At 30.0% G+C, this 14,475-nt stretch overlaps 1 protein-coding gene across 3 annotated transcripts in view; it reads right to left on the reverse strand.

Moving 5' to 3' along the window:
* Window positions 1–247: 247 nt before the first annotated feature.
* Window positions 248–14,475, reverse strand: part of TRIM36 (tripartite motif containing 36) — a 74,051-nt gene continuing 59,823 nt past the window's right edge. For 2 of the 3 annotated variants that reach the window (XM_051994476.1, XM_051994466.1), the window contains exons 8-10: window positions 8,584–8,877; window positions 4,690–4,987; window positions 248–2,820 (exon numbers count right to left, since the gene is read on the reverse strand). In XM_051994476.1, coding sequence (XP_051850436.1) covers window positions 2,466–2,820; window positions 4,690–4,987; window positions 8,584–8,877 — 947 coding nt within the window. In that variant the 3' untranslated portion in view covers window positions 248–2,465. Of the gene's footprint in view, window positions 2,838–4,689; window positions 4,988–8,583; window positions 8,878–14,475 lie in introns of all 3 variants that reach the window. The other variant, XM_051994484.1, reaches the window with a different exon arrangement.

The following is a 14,475-nucleotide window of genomic DNA, read 5'->3' on the forward strand; positions in this document are numbered from 1 at the left end:
AGTACTTAAAAACAATCTGAGAAAAAGCCTCTAGAAACCACACTAGATTACTAAAATGACATTCAGAAAGGTTAAGAATTCTTGTTCACAGGCCTGGCATATGATATGTACTTAATAAATGTTCCTTGCCTTGCTCTAAACATATCCCAGAACTAATTTTTTAAAGATGCAATATTAGATTTGTACCAATCCTCATATATTTGTGGAATCTCCTCTCATGATTAATTTAATGTATTTGAAAGAAAAATTCTCAATGAACACTTATTTTATTCCAGTATGAAACTTTCAAAGTAATTTTTAAAAATTCTAAGAATTTAAATGTGTAAATAAAAGGATTTTGCCACTTCTCATTTTTATTTTTTTTTTCCCAAAATCAAATGAACAGTTATTTACCAATGTACAATTCCAAATAAAATTTTCCTACTTTGGTCACAGGCTCTAAGTTTTAAAATACCTACATGATTTACACTCATACAAAAGTTTGAAAAATTCAATTTGTAATCATCAACACATGATACTTCAGCAATTTTATTGTACAACAATCCACATAACACCATACATTTTTTTAGCTTAGCCTAAGTTATAAAGTGCTATTATCAGATAAATTAAGCAAATGCTACTTAATACTGAATTTCTTCCAAGCCATAGTACACTCCAATTGAACAATAAATTGCATATGTAAGAACACTTTAACCTGATTTTTCAGTTTAAAACTAGAGAGCTTGAAGAATTAATTTATTAAATGAGTCAAAAAAATCCAACAAAACATTGGAATGTTATCCATCTCAGTAAAGGGATAAGACTTTAGTATGCATAATTGCCTAATTTTAATAAAGAAGCAAGTATTATTTATATAAACCATGTAATAAAAGTATCAGGCAGCATGGCATAGGAGCCAGTCTTTGAAGCCAGTAAGTCCTGGAACAAGAAGACTCTTTCGGGCTCTATGACCTTGAGCAGGCCATTTAACTTCTCAGTGCTCTAGACATCTAATTCTCTTAAAACAATAAGTTTCAAGGAAGGTACCTGCAAACATTGGTCAAGGGAGCTTTCTTAACTAAGAGTTTCCTATATCAGTGTAACTGACAGGCCAGTCCCTATATATTTATTCCTAAACAATAATGTAAATACAACCTATAAAACTGAACATAAAAAGCTCAGGCAAAGAATGATTTTATGGTCTAAACATTCCACTTACAATTAATTTCCTCCAAGTATTAATAAAAGTGCATCTATACAGTAAATATGCTATATTTCAGTTGCAGTCCCAAACATTTACTTCTACTTGCTTACTTTGCCAAAGTTTATTATTCACATAAAGTAATAACACACAGAAAATGTCAATTAGACCATCAGCTATTATTTCACATTTTAGAATATTTTTAATGTTATAAAAGATAAACTCATAAAAAACACTTGTGCAGAATCTTTCAAACATTTAAAACAGTAAAACTGAAATGTAATAGGCATACTAAATGATATTAAATACTCAAAATATCATAAGGGCAAAATAGCAAATATTTCATTTAAATATCAGTGCACTTGGAACCAAAATTTTCTAAAATTATTTACTGAAGACAAATTCAACTTCTTCCTCCAAGTTTATGTTTGTCTAAAGGGAAACACAAATTAGAACTATTTTAAATTATTTTAAAGGATTACACAAACTGAAAAATATCCATCTTTGAATTAATTTTAATATTTCTAATAAAAAACCAAATTTATTACAGTTCCATGTGTAGGATGTTTAGGAAACAACAACATCTGTTTCCAGTGGGGAGGGGGAAACCTTTAAGATATTACTATTTTATATGTAATGTAGTGCATTTGGTTGTCAAAAAAAACCCAGCTATAGTATGTATGTATAACAAGTACTATCATCTTATATTATTAACATTTTAGAAAACATTTTGAAATTCATTCTTTCCTATTTAAGTATGTTACCATAATTTTTATTCTCTTTGTCCATTATTTGTAAATTTTATTTTCCTATAAAAAACAAATACAAGAGACACCATTTAATACTCATTTTTCTCCATAAATTATTTTAAAATAATCTTTCTTAGGACATAGACATGATTTAAAGTAGGAAAAACAAACACAAATATTCCTTAAAATGAGATCTTTTGAATAAAAAATTAAGATGAAAATTGCTAGTTGACAAATTACATATTTCCAACTCACAAAGACACTCATCAAGGAAAACTCAGTTGCTAACTGACTATTTCAGTAGTAACTTGAGGGGGAAAAAAATGCCCTTAACTCCATCACAAAGGAATGCAGAATAATTAAGATGGAAGAAAAAACTATTTTGGTTTTTTTCTGTGTTTTAAGGAAAACACACATACACACAAAACAAGTATGGCAAAAGCACTTAGGAGATATGTAATTAGTTCTGACTGTTAATGCTAAGGCATTCTTTTGCTCACATTTCTCATCCTAAGCAGCATTAGTAGATCTTTGTACTACATGTCATTTTGGTATTCCAGATACTTTGCTGTGATGGTTTCTTCAAGCTGAATTCCTCCACTTCCCATTAATGCAAATGCAGGATACATTGTACCTGAGCAGTCCACTTGACGCTCATAAAGGCATTTCATGTGATCTGCATCATAAAACCCAACTTTGCCTTTATCATAGTCGAGGAAAATTCCTATACATGTTGGCATGGGAAGAACTCTATTTTCAGGTTCACTGGAAGAAGTAGGTGACTTGGGGACAAAAAATTTCTTCATGCCTATAGTAACTAATGTAAAGGGCTGTGCTGAGTCAAAGCAGGTATCTTCACTTCCACTGTCATGACCGCTATCTTGCTCATATCTAAAATAAGAGAATAACTGTAATACACAAATTATAACAAACAATTTTATCTACATCATAAGACCTAGTATATTTTCACATATACATTCAAATATCTCTAGTTTATATATACATAGCTAAACATTCAGAATAATGTTTAAAGATATGAAAAATAGAAAAATAGAAAAATAGAAAAATTTTGGACAAGCAAATGAGTAAGTTTGCATTTGTATAAATGTTTAATATTTACAAAGCACTTCTGTCACTTCTTACTTGCCTAAGCTAATAATTATAATAGCTGGGATTTGAACCCAGGTCTTTTGAAGTTAGCCTTCTTCCCAATAAGTCACAGTTACAATATCTACTGAGAAAACTAACTGAAACAAAAGAAATATTACAAAAATGTTCAAAGTGCCCTATTTTTCTATCATCTGAATTTCCACTTTATTCTTTTATGCCCTAAACAGAGCTCCATTAGCACCACATTTTTGTTTCATTTTTTCCTAGAATATTTTTCCTCTATTTTACCAAGAAATACATGCTTTATTCTCTTTGGAATTATAGGATTAAAGAAAAAATATTACCATATATCATCAAAAAGCATAAAAATTCTGTCCTACCCTTTATTACTTGAGAAGAGTAGATAATAGGATTCTATTCAAATTAATCAGGGCAGTTAGGTGGTACATGGATAGAGCATTAGGCTTGGAATTAGGAAAACTCATTTTCCATAAATTCAGATTCAGTCTCAGATGCCTATTAGTTGTGTGATCCTAGGCAAGTCACTTAACCTTGTTTGCCTAAGTTCCTTATTAATAAAATGAGTTGGAGAAGGAAAAGGCAAACCAGTATATGATGTCACAAAGAGTAAAACACAACTAAAATGACTGAACAAAAATTAAATTAATAGGCTAAGGCAAACTCTTGACTATGGATTTTTTTAATGTAGAAAAAAATCAGCAACCTTTCTCTGGAATTCCCAAGGCCAGAAGAGAATTCCCTTGTTCGGGTCTACAAGGTGCACAAGGACTATATATGACTGAACTGTTTCCAATGATACGCAAAACTAAAATTATAAATTAGTCACCTTCTCACTAAGGAGATTTAGTTGATTTAGAAATAGAAAATCCTAGCTCTGATCACATGTCCATTTCAGCACTATTTTATAGAATCATATTAAAGGGAAATGTTTTAAAAAGTTGTATTCGCCACAGTTAAGTACGTTACTATAATTAGTTCAAAGCAACTTGCTATTCATTCATTCATTTTTTCAGTGGTGTCATGAACCCATTTGGGGTTTTCTTGGCAAAGATACTACTAAAGTGGTTTGATATTTCCTCCAAGTCATTTTATAGGAAGACCAAGGCCAACAGAGTCAAGTGACTTTCTCAGAGTTACACTGTTATTAAGTATTTATGGCCAGATTTGAACTCTGGAAGATGACTCTTCCTGACTCCAGATCTGGCACTTTATACACTGCACCATCTAGCTGTCCTGAGGAAAATGGCAACTAGAGAATTCATTGGTACCTCATCCAAAAAGTAACATATATAATAACAACACAATAATGAACACATTTAAGCTCTGTAAAAATGAAGTTACTAAAAGCCCATTTTTGGCTCTACCATGAAGTGCAATACACCAAGGGTTTAAACTTTTCCTATTCACTACCGTTTTTCTCCTGAAAAAAATTTTATGTGACCCCAAGTACATAGATATATAAAATAGTATATACAAATCAAACATTCACTAATAATAAATCATAATTTCATGACTCCCACATTCAATTACAAGATCCCATATGGGGTTCACACACCACAGTTTAAGAAGCTGGGCAATAAACATTAAATTGACCCAAAGTAACCACATTCTACAAGAGTAAATATCTACCTTGGGCTACTTATATCACGAGGATTGTGGAGCCATTCTTGTAGTTTATCGTTGGAAGCAACTCCCACTTTAACCATGTATGAATATGGTTCCACACGTAAAGCCCAAAAGTGTTTTCCTTTGGTGATTCCAGTGTCTCCAATGATATAATCTAAGCTTGTATAACAACCCACTTGGACACGTTCAGCAGCAAGCAGAAGAGAAAATCCAGCCCTACTGTCCACACGATCTCTCTTTAGATTCAGCAATAGATGTTCATTGTTATATCCACATTTTTCATCAAAGAGAAAACTAAAAACTTAAAAATAAACAACTAAAATTAGCTTGGAACTTATTAACATTTCAAAATTGCAATATATCAATTTGAGTAAAATTCTAAATAGATGTTACTGTTCAAAATTCATAACCATATAATAAAGCATAAAATTAAATTGTTTCAGTTTCTTCATACACCAATAGCACAACACTATGTGAAAGTTGGTATTTGAAACCACTTATGATAACAATTGAAAATGTTTTTAAAAGGCATTTTTTAATTAAAGCTTTTTGTTTTCAAAATATATACATGGATAATTTTCAACATTCACCTGTACAAAAACCCATGCTCCAACTTCCTTCCTCAGCTTACCCCCACCCTGTCTACTAGATGGCAAGCAATCCAATATATGTTAAACATGCATAATTCTTCTATAAATATTTCCACAAATATACTGTACAAGAAAAATCAGATCAAAAAGGAAAAAAAATGAGAAAGAAAACAAAATGCAAGCAAACAACAATAAAGAGTGAAAATACTATGTTGTGTTCCACTTTCAGTTCCCACTGTCCTCTCTCTGAGTGCAGATGGCTTAAGAGATATTTTTAAAAGACAATGTTCTCTTAAAAAATGCACACCAAAAAAACCCCTATGTGCTCTCTTCCTTATCTAGAAACAAATGAGCTGGCTTTCAGTGAAATCAAAATTTTGTTAGCTAATCTCAGTTTTGAAGAGACTTTAGGCAACTTCCATTCTCTCAGCTTTATATCTTTAAAACAAGATGATGATCATTGTACCCAATATCTAATTCATAATGGGAGATTTAAAGAAATATAATGTGGTAACAGGTTTCCCTTTTAAAATAAGTAATTGTATTCTAAAAACTTGAAAGACTATAAATATTTTCTTTATATCCCCAAGAATATTAATATGGTTACATTGATCGAATTTCCTGATCAAAATATCTCAAAACATAAAGAAAAATTTCACAAATGTGGAAACCAAAACCATTTCACTATGATACATTATGATGCTTGAAGAGAGGATTCAATGCTGAGCAGAAGTTGGGACCTAATTAAATCTGAAAACTAGATTAAAGCAATTGAAAAAAGACAAAAGAATTAAGGAATAAGCAACAGGTGACAAGGAAACAAAACTATCATTTTTGACAGATGATGGTATATTTGGAGAACTCTAAATAATCAACTAAAAATTACCTGAAACAATTAAGAACTTTAGCAAAGTTGTTAAAAATAAACCCACATAAACCATCAGAAGGAAGAGGGAGAAATTTCACTTAAACTGTAGGGAGTATAAAATATTAGGAAATCCATTTGCCAAGACATATATTGAAATTGTGTTAAAAAAAAAAAACTACAAATCGCTATTTACAAAATAAAGATTCATCTAAATAACTGAATATTAATTTTTCATGGGTAGTTCAAGACAATATAATATAAAAAGCCAATACTACCTAAATTTATTTATTCAGTACCTGAGAAAACAAACTACTAAAGAATTGTTTTATAGGGCTAGAAAAAAATCATTGTGAAATTCATCTGGAGGAATAAAAGGTCAATTTTATCTATGAAAATTAATGAAAAAAGAAATGTAAAGAAAAAAGACCTTGTAGCACCAGATTTCAACCTATATTATAAAGCAGCAATCATCAAAACAGTTTGATACTAGATAAGAAATAGTGTTTTGATCAATGGAACAGATCAAGTATACAATATACAGAAGCAAATGAGCACAATAATTAAGTGTTTGATAAACCCAAAGATCCCAACTATTAGAGCATTCATTAATTGACAAAAGCTTCTGAGAAAATTGGATAATAATCTGGTAAAACATATGAATAGACCAACATCTCTACACAATGTACCAAGACAAGGTCAAAATGGGTACATGATTTATACTTAAAAGATGACATAAACAAATCAGGAGTGCAAGGAAAAAAATTATGTCAGATTTATAGATAGTAGAGGAGTTCATGACCAAACAAGAGGTAAATCTACAAATAAAATGAATAATTTTTATTATATAAAATTTAAAAGTTTTCTCACAAACTAAACCAATGAAGCTGAAATAAGAAAAAGTAGGAAGCTAGGAGAAAATTTTGCAATAAATTCCTGTGATAAATGTGTAATTTCTCAAAAAAATAGAAAATTATGCCAAATTAATTGTTTTTAAATGAGTCATTCCCAATTGATAAATGGTTAAAGGATATGAAAATGAAATTTTCAGAGGAAGAAACCAAAGTGATGATAGTTATATGGGGGAAAATACTCTAAATTACTAATAATTAAAGAAAGCAAGTTAAATACTCATCATAATCATACTCATCAGAAATGACAAATGCTAGAGATCTAGGATGTGAGAAAATAGGTATATATCAATGCACCATTGGTGGAGTTATAAATCAGTTCAACTATTTGGAAATCAATTTAGAATTGTGCCCAATGGCTATCAAAAGTCCCAGCAATACTGCATTCCAAGGAAATATGAGGATAAGGAAAAGGACCTATGTGTGCAAAAATATTTATAGCAGGTCCTTTTGTTGTCACAAAGAAATGGAATCTGAAGGGATGCCCATCAGCTGGGGAATGGCTGAACCAATTGTGATATTTGATCGTGATGGAATACTGTTGTATTGTAAGAAGGGACAAAGTGAATGGTTTCAGAAAAAAATCTGTTTTGAGCTATATGAACTGATACAAAGTGAAGTGAGAACAATCTACATAGTAACAGCAATGTAGTAAGGAAAATAAGCTATGAAAGATTTAGTAATTATAATTAACACAATGATCTACCCACAACTCTAAAGGATTCATAATAGAAAATACTAACTACCTCTGGTTATGCAACTATCAGAGAACTGATGGACTTTAAGAATACAGACTGAAGCATTTCTTTTCTTTTCTTTTTTTTTTCAGAACATGGCTAATGTGAAAAATGTTTTACATATTGTGATTATCATATTTCTTGCCTTCTCAATGGGTATACAAGAGGTAGGAGAAAGAATGTGAAACTAAAAATAAAAATGAAAAAAAAAATGCCTGTCAATTCTAAAAAAGGCAAATTTGGAAAGGGGGGAGGGGAAAAAAGAGTCAATATAAATTCCCAAAGTGTAGCTGAGGATTCTTTTCTACTTTACATGACAATGAATTAGTGATTCTATCAATTAATCTAAATCCAAATCTGGAGAATACATAATTCGATCCAAATTATTTAGACTACTTTGATTATCCTCATCTACACATTTAAAAGAGATATCTTAAAAATTTTCATAATTGCAATTTTGAAATAAAATTACAAATAAATATAAATATTACTAACATAATAAATAAATTACACATTTTTCCTTAACAAATTTAACAGATTAAAATATGGCAGAACTGACCAACTTTTAAAATCCTAGATTACAATTATGGAAGATATCCTGACAGCTCTAGTGTAACCTCAATTTATAGACCAAGAGCCTTGCCCAAATTTGCCTGAGGTCAAGTGACAAAACAAGGAATGGCCTAAGTCTTCTGACTTCAAATCTAACATTCTTTATATTATACTGCCATGCATAGGATATTTAACAAGACCCTTTTCAATTCTGCATTTCTTTGATTAAAACTTCATAATACCTGGAGCTGGTGGAGTATGTAGAATCACTTCTCTGCTGCAAGGACTACAGACTGAACCTTTATATCCTCTCACTCTGAAGGCATAGCTACTGTTACTTTCAAGATCAGAAATTACTTTACTGGTACCATAGACCTCTGTCTCACTCCAGGTTAACATTTCTTCTTCTCTACTAATCTTTCGATATTCAAGAATATAACTATCAGCTTTATTATTCTTTTCAGGATGATGCCAGCTTATCAAGGCTTTATTATATATTTTGCTCTGTTCTTCATTGATCTCTGGTATATCTACACCTAAAATAAAAAAGAAATCAACATTAAATACATATATTCTGGACCCTCTTTTTTTAAATTCAAGAGCAACTTTAACTGATATGGTTTCTTGCATTGCCATTAAAAATTGTTTGATTTTTTTTTTTACATAGGAACAAACAAATAAGTATATTTATCACTATAATTAAAAGAATTTAAAAAAAGAAATGAGAGAGGAAAATGGATGGGCTAAAGTAAAAAAGTAAAAAAAAAAAAAAAAAAAAAAGGACCACATGCCATGCCTATAATGATAATAATACATAATAATCTCTATATACCATCTATTCTATTTTTTCAACTATTTCCCTTCACTTATCAAGTGTAAAAAAATCTTTGATTAGAGAGAATTTTTAATTTGTATTCTGCTACTTTGAAGGCCAAACCTTCAGGATTTGACTTTTGAAAACTGAAAATAGAATCACTAGAATATATTGTATATGACTAAAAATAAAAGTTTAATAATTATATAATTTCCATTAATTTTCTTTTTAAATAAAAATTAAAAGTATTTCAAGGTTCAATTTAAAATAAACATACTTAGGGGGCAGGTAGGTGGTGCAGTGGATAGAGCATCAGCCCTGAAGTAAGGAGGACCTGAGTTCAAATCTGGCCTCAGATACTTAACAATTCCTAGCTGTGTGAACCTGGGCAAGTCACTTAATCCCAAATGCCTCAGCAAAAAAAAAAAAATAAATAATAATAATAATAATAATAACTTAATTTAATTTAAAAAAAACATACTTAGAAAAAAATTTTAATTTGGGCCTTGAAAAAAATATACAAAATAAGCATAAAAAACGAATTCATTTTTTTAAAAATAACAATTTGTTAATACTCTACTACCAAAGTTATGTTCCTCTTTTCTATTAAACTGGGAGCATAAGTTGGGGCTGTATATAAATGGTGAAAAGTTTATTGTTAGACAGATAAAATGTTTCAATAAATTTAATTTCTTTAAAAAAAATTTAATCAGGAAGTATAAAAATCACATTTACTTTCAACAAAGAGGAAACTATTGATGTTATATTTATAGTGTTATCTTTTTTTTTTCTTGGTTTGAGATCTTGAATTTATTTAATTCTTGAAAGAAAAAATCATGATACAACATAAACTGCAATCAATCACACAGTATAATATTAAAGGAGGAAAAAATATCCCATTAATGAAATAGAAGATTTCCAAATATTCCTAAAAAAAAGACCAGAACTGAGAAGAAACTCACAAATGTAAACAGGAAGCATCAAAAGAAACACAGAATCATTTGAAGGGACTATAATAATGTTGAGTCATTTATATTATAGTAGAACCCAAATTTCTCCTCAGAACCCAAAGCACCATAGAAGAAGTTATATAATAAAGTGAGTCTGAGATTAGTGTGTGTGTGTGTGTGTGTGTGTGTGTGTGTGTATTAAAAGGAGAAAAAAAAATATTCTGGGGGGAAGTATAAAACAATCTCTAATCATAATAAGAGAGAAAAATTGGGGGGAAGGAGAGGAAGTAGGAATTACATGAACTTGACTTTTATATGATTCAGACAAAGGAGAGCTGAACACATACAATCCTGCAAACACAGAGAGTAGAGCATGAAGCGGGGAAAAGAAAGAAAAAGTAAGAACATGTGACTGGACAATGAATAACAGAAACAGAAAAAAAGGGCAATGAAATATAAGCACTACATATTAATTATAGATTTACTACTGAGTTGGTTGGGGTGGAATCCAAAGAAAAGTATAAATGAGAGACTTAGAAACATACTATTAATAATCATAAACATGAATATGAATAAGATTAATTTATCCATAAAAGAAAAGAAGAAAGTAGAACAAATTAGATGGTAGAATTCAGCAATATGCTGTTTTAAAGAAACATACTTTTAAACAGAAAGATTCCCACAGATATTAGAGACTGGAACTAAGTCTATGGTGTTTCAAGAACATTTTTTAAAAAGGGAAGAAGAGATAAAAAGAAAACTATATGATGCTTAAAGGAACTTCAGACAATAAAATTAATATAATATATAAGCACCAAATGGCATAGCATCTATCTACTTAGAGAAAAAGTGAATAAATTAATGATAAAAATAGTATTTCTTAATGTACCTAGTACACTAGTACCTAGTAACAAAAAGATAAACAAGAGAGGAGTTAGGTATCTGAATAAAGTATTAGAAAAGTTAGAAACAATAGATTGCATATGGTTTGAACATGCCAATATAATAAAAATGAAAATACTGTCTAAATCAATTTATTTGCCATGCCAAACTACTAAAGCAGTTATAGGGCTAGGAAAAAAATTCATGTGGAAGAACTAAATGTCTTCATACAGCATTGCAAAATGAAAAGGTGTGAAGGAAAGGGGACTATTATAGCACTATATATCAGATTATACTACAAAGTATCTCTCATCAGAACTATTTTGACTGGTTAAAAAATTGAGAGTTCATCAATAGAAGAGATCAGCTAAAAAGCTAATTTTTAGCTAGAAAGCGCATGAAAACAGTAGCACAGTGTTCAATAAAGCCTAGTTACTAGGACTCACTAGTCAGCAAAAACTTCTTAAAAATTTGGAAAGCAGTTTGAATACAATTAAGTACAAATCAATGTCTTACACCACATATCAATATAATCTCCAATTGGATATATTATATAAGACATATAGTCGTCATACCAAAGTTCAAAGAGCAATAAATAAAATGCCTTTAATAAGTACAAAGAATTTGTGACTAAATACGAAATAAAGGCTCACAGAAGATAAAGTGAATAATTTTTTTAAAATAAAACTGAAAATATTTTGAAGCAGCAAAATCAATGAAGGGAAAATCAGAAGGGGAAAAAGTTTTCTGGAAAAAAATCTTTGCAGCAAATTTCTCTGGTAAATGTATGGTATTACTTAAGGTATATAGAGAGAATTTATTCAAATATTTAACAATAGTCATTCCTCAACAAATGATTAAAGGCTATACCAAGCAGTTTTCAAAGGAAGAGAAATCTGACCAATCAACACACATATGAAAAGATGTTCCAAATAATTACATAAACTCTGAGGTTTTACCTCCCACTTAAAAGATTAGTAAAAATAAGAAAAGAAAAATGATAGCAAATGTTGGAGGAACAAAGGAAAAACAGGCATTTGTGCACTTACTGATAGAGTTATAAATTGGTCCATCCATCCTGTAAAGCAATTTGACATTGGTCTCAAATACTCTAAACTATGCAAATACCCTTTGCCCCAATAACACCTCAACTAACCTAATCTCACAAAAGACATCACTAAGAGAGCAAAATACAATATACAATATACAATATACAAAAATTTTGTTATAGCAAAGAATTCAAAACAAAAGTAACTGCCATCAATTGGGGAATGAATAAGCAAAAACATATGAATATACTATACTATTATTGGGACATAAGAAATGTTAAAAGGTACAGTTTCAGACAATCTAGGAAGACATAAGAATTAATAGAGAATAAAAGTGAACAGAACTAGGAAAACAAATAATATATTAACTGTACTGTTAAAAAAAAATTTAAAAACTTAAGAATGCTAAACAATTTAAAGAACACTCAACACTTCCAGGAGACCAACGATAAAAAAATAAAGCAAGTTACTTACCTACTGACAAAAGTAATGGACTCAAGATGCAAAAGGAAACATTTTCAAACACAACCAATTACAAATTAGTTTTATGAGACTATGCTATATTTGTTATAGGGGTTTCTCAATTTTTTTAAGTGGGGATAGGAAATTGGGAAGGTAGGGTTAGTAATAATCCTCCCTCCCTGTCAAAAAAGAAAGCTATTAAGGTATTTAAAGAAAATGTACAAAAGAGCAAATTAAAAGTTCAGAAGTATATCAGGACAACTTTGAAAGTAAATGGCCGAATTTGTTTTAAAAAGTCACATAACGAGTCAAACTTATAATCACCTTTCTAGGTTCTATTGTTTATATGGAAATACTAAAAAATATTTTCCTTTTTGGTGTTTAAATGAAGAATAATTCAAAAGCAAACAATATATATATCCAGGGAGCAAAGTATAAGGTAATGGTGAGGCCATGTGATACAGGTAAAGAGTAAGGTCAATAAGAGACTGGGAGTGCAAAGTTCCAAGTTATTATCTAGATAACTGTGCACATAATTAGTTATGAGCTATAAAACGGATCACTATATATCTCTCAACTTCAGTTTCTTCAGTAAAAGAAAAGGGTTAATGACCTTTAAAGATAAATTTGTGATTTAAAAACCCTCTATCTCTTTACACTATCTTACATAGTTTTGGCAAAATACTTGCAGAAGTTGTTCTAAAATTAATGGCTACAATAAAAGGAAATTGAAAGAAAGATGCAAGTAACAAAAATAAATAGAAAACAAGATTATTTTTTCTTGTTTTTTTTCTTCCTGTTCTCTTTCTCCCACTACACTATTCCTTTTCTTACTCTTCAATCCTATTCCTCTAAAGTTTAAAAAAAAAGTATATAAAAGAATCTTCCATGACACCAGAAGCTCCACAGAAAGTAACCCATACTTTTTCAAACTATTAGTAATCAAACAGGGACAAGAAATATAAGAGAAGCATGATATGGCTAGATGAACAATAAGACTTTCCTGTTTGTATCCTCAAGGTCCCAGGCCTCTGTAGGTAAGGAACTATTGCCATACTTCTCAGAGTCTACTGATGAAAAAGGCAGAGTAAGATCATCGTAAAGTCTCTGCAACATAATAACAGAGGTTAGCTTCACATCTAGCAAATGCAAGGATCCTTTAATATTGTGAATATTACTATATAAGAGAGAAGGCTTTATTTTATTAAAAAGTTCTATGGACAGGGGCGGGAAGGAAGGAAAAACTACTGAGTGGCTTAGGAAACTAGTAGAAGAATAAATGACTATGATTTTTCTTATATGCTACTAAAATATTTTTCTTAGCAATGATTAGCTTTAAAAATGTCCACATTTGTCTTAGCTAAAATTCTACAGGAATTAATCTATAACTCTCTAGATAGTAAACATCTGAACTGTTTCTTCTAGAAAACAAGTATTTCTTAAGAATATAAAAGAACTGCTAGAACATAAAGATGAAGTCAATTATGTTTATTAACAACAAATATTACATTATATTTAAATAGCAACTAAGTTCCATTAACAGTTAGTTATCTGTCAAGATTTAAAGTCTAGGTGTGATGGATTAAATGAATTTCTAGTCAATTTAGAGTTAAATGTGGCTTATATCCTCAATTAATTTTAATACATATTATATATCTATACATACACATATACATATTTATATACTTATATTTATATGTGTCTAAATATATATATATATATATGTGTGTCTATGTATATGTGGGATCCTAAGACTGGATAGTATGATCATCTTTATTCAAATGTCATTCAATTTTATAACTTGTGATTAACATTTCAAGTAAAAGTGATTTTGGCGTTGCTGTTGCTGTTTTCAGTCAAAAGACTTTAGGTAAGCAGCATTTTGACTCAATTTTAGAAGTAAACTGCTTCTAACAAGGGCTGCTAAGAATATTCATCTAGAGAACAAATTAAAAGACTTTAAAGTAAAAAGAAAAA

The sequence above is a fragment of the Antechinus flavipes genome, chromosome 1, assembly GCF_016432865.1.
Source record: "Antechinus flavipes isolate AdamAnt ecotype Samford, QLD, Australia chromosome 1, AdamAnt_v2, whole genome shotgun sequence".
Taxonomy (NCBI): domain Eukaryota; kingdom Metazoa; phylum Chordata; class Mammalia; order Dasyuromorphia; family Dasyuridae; genus Antechinus; species Antechinus flavipes.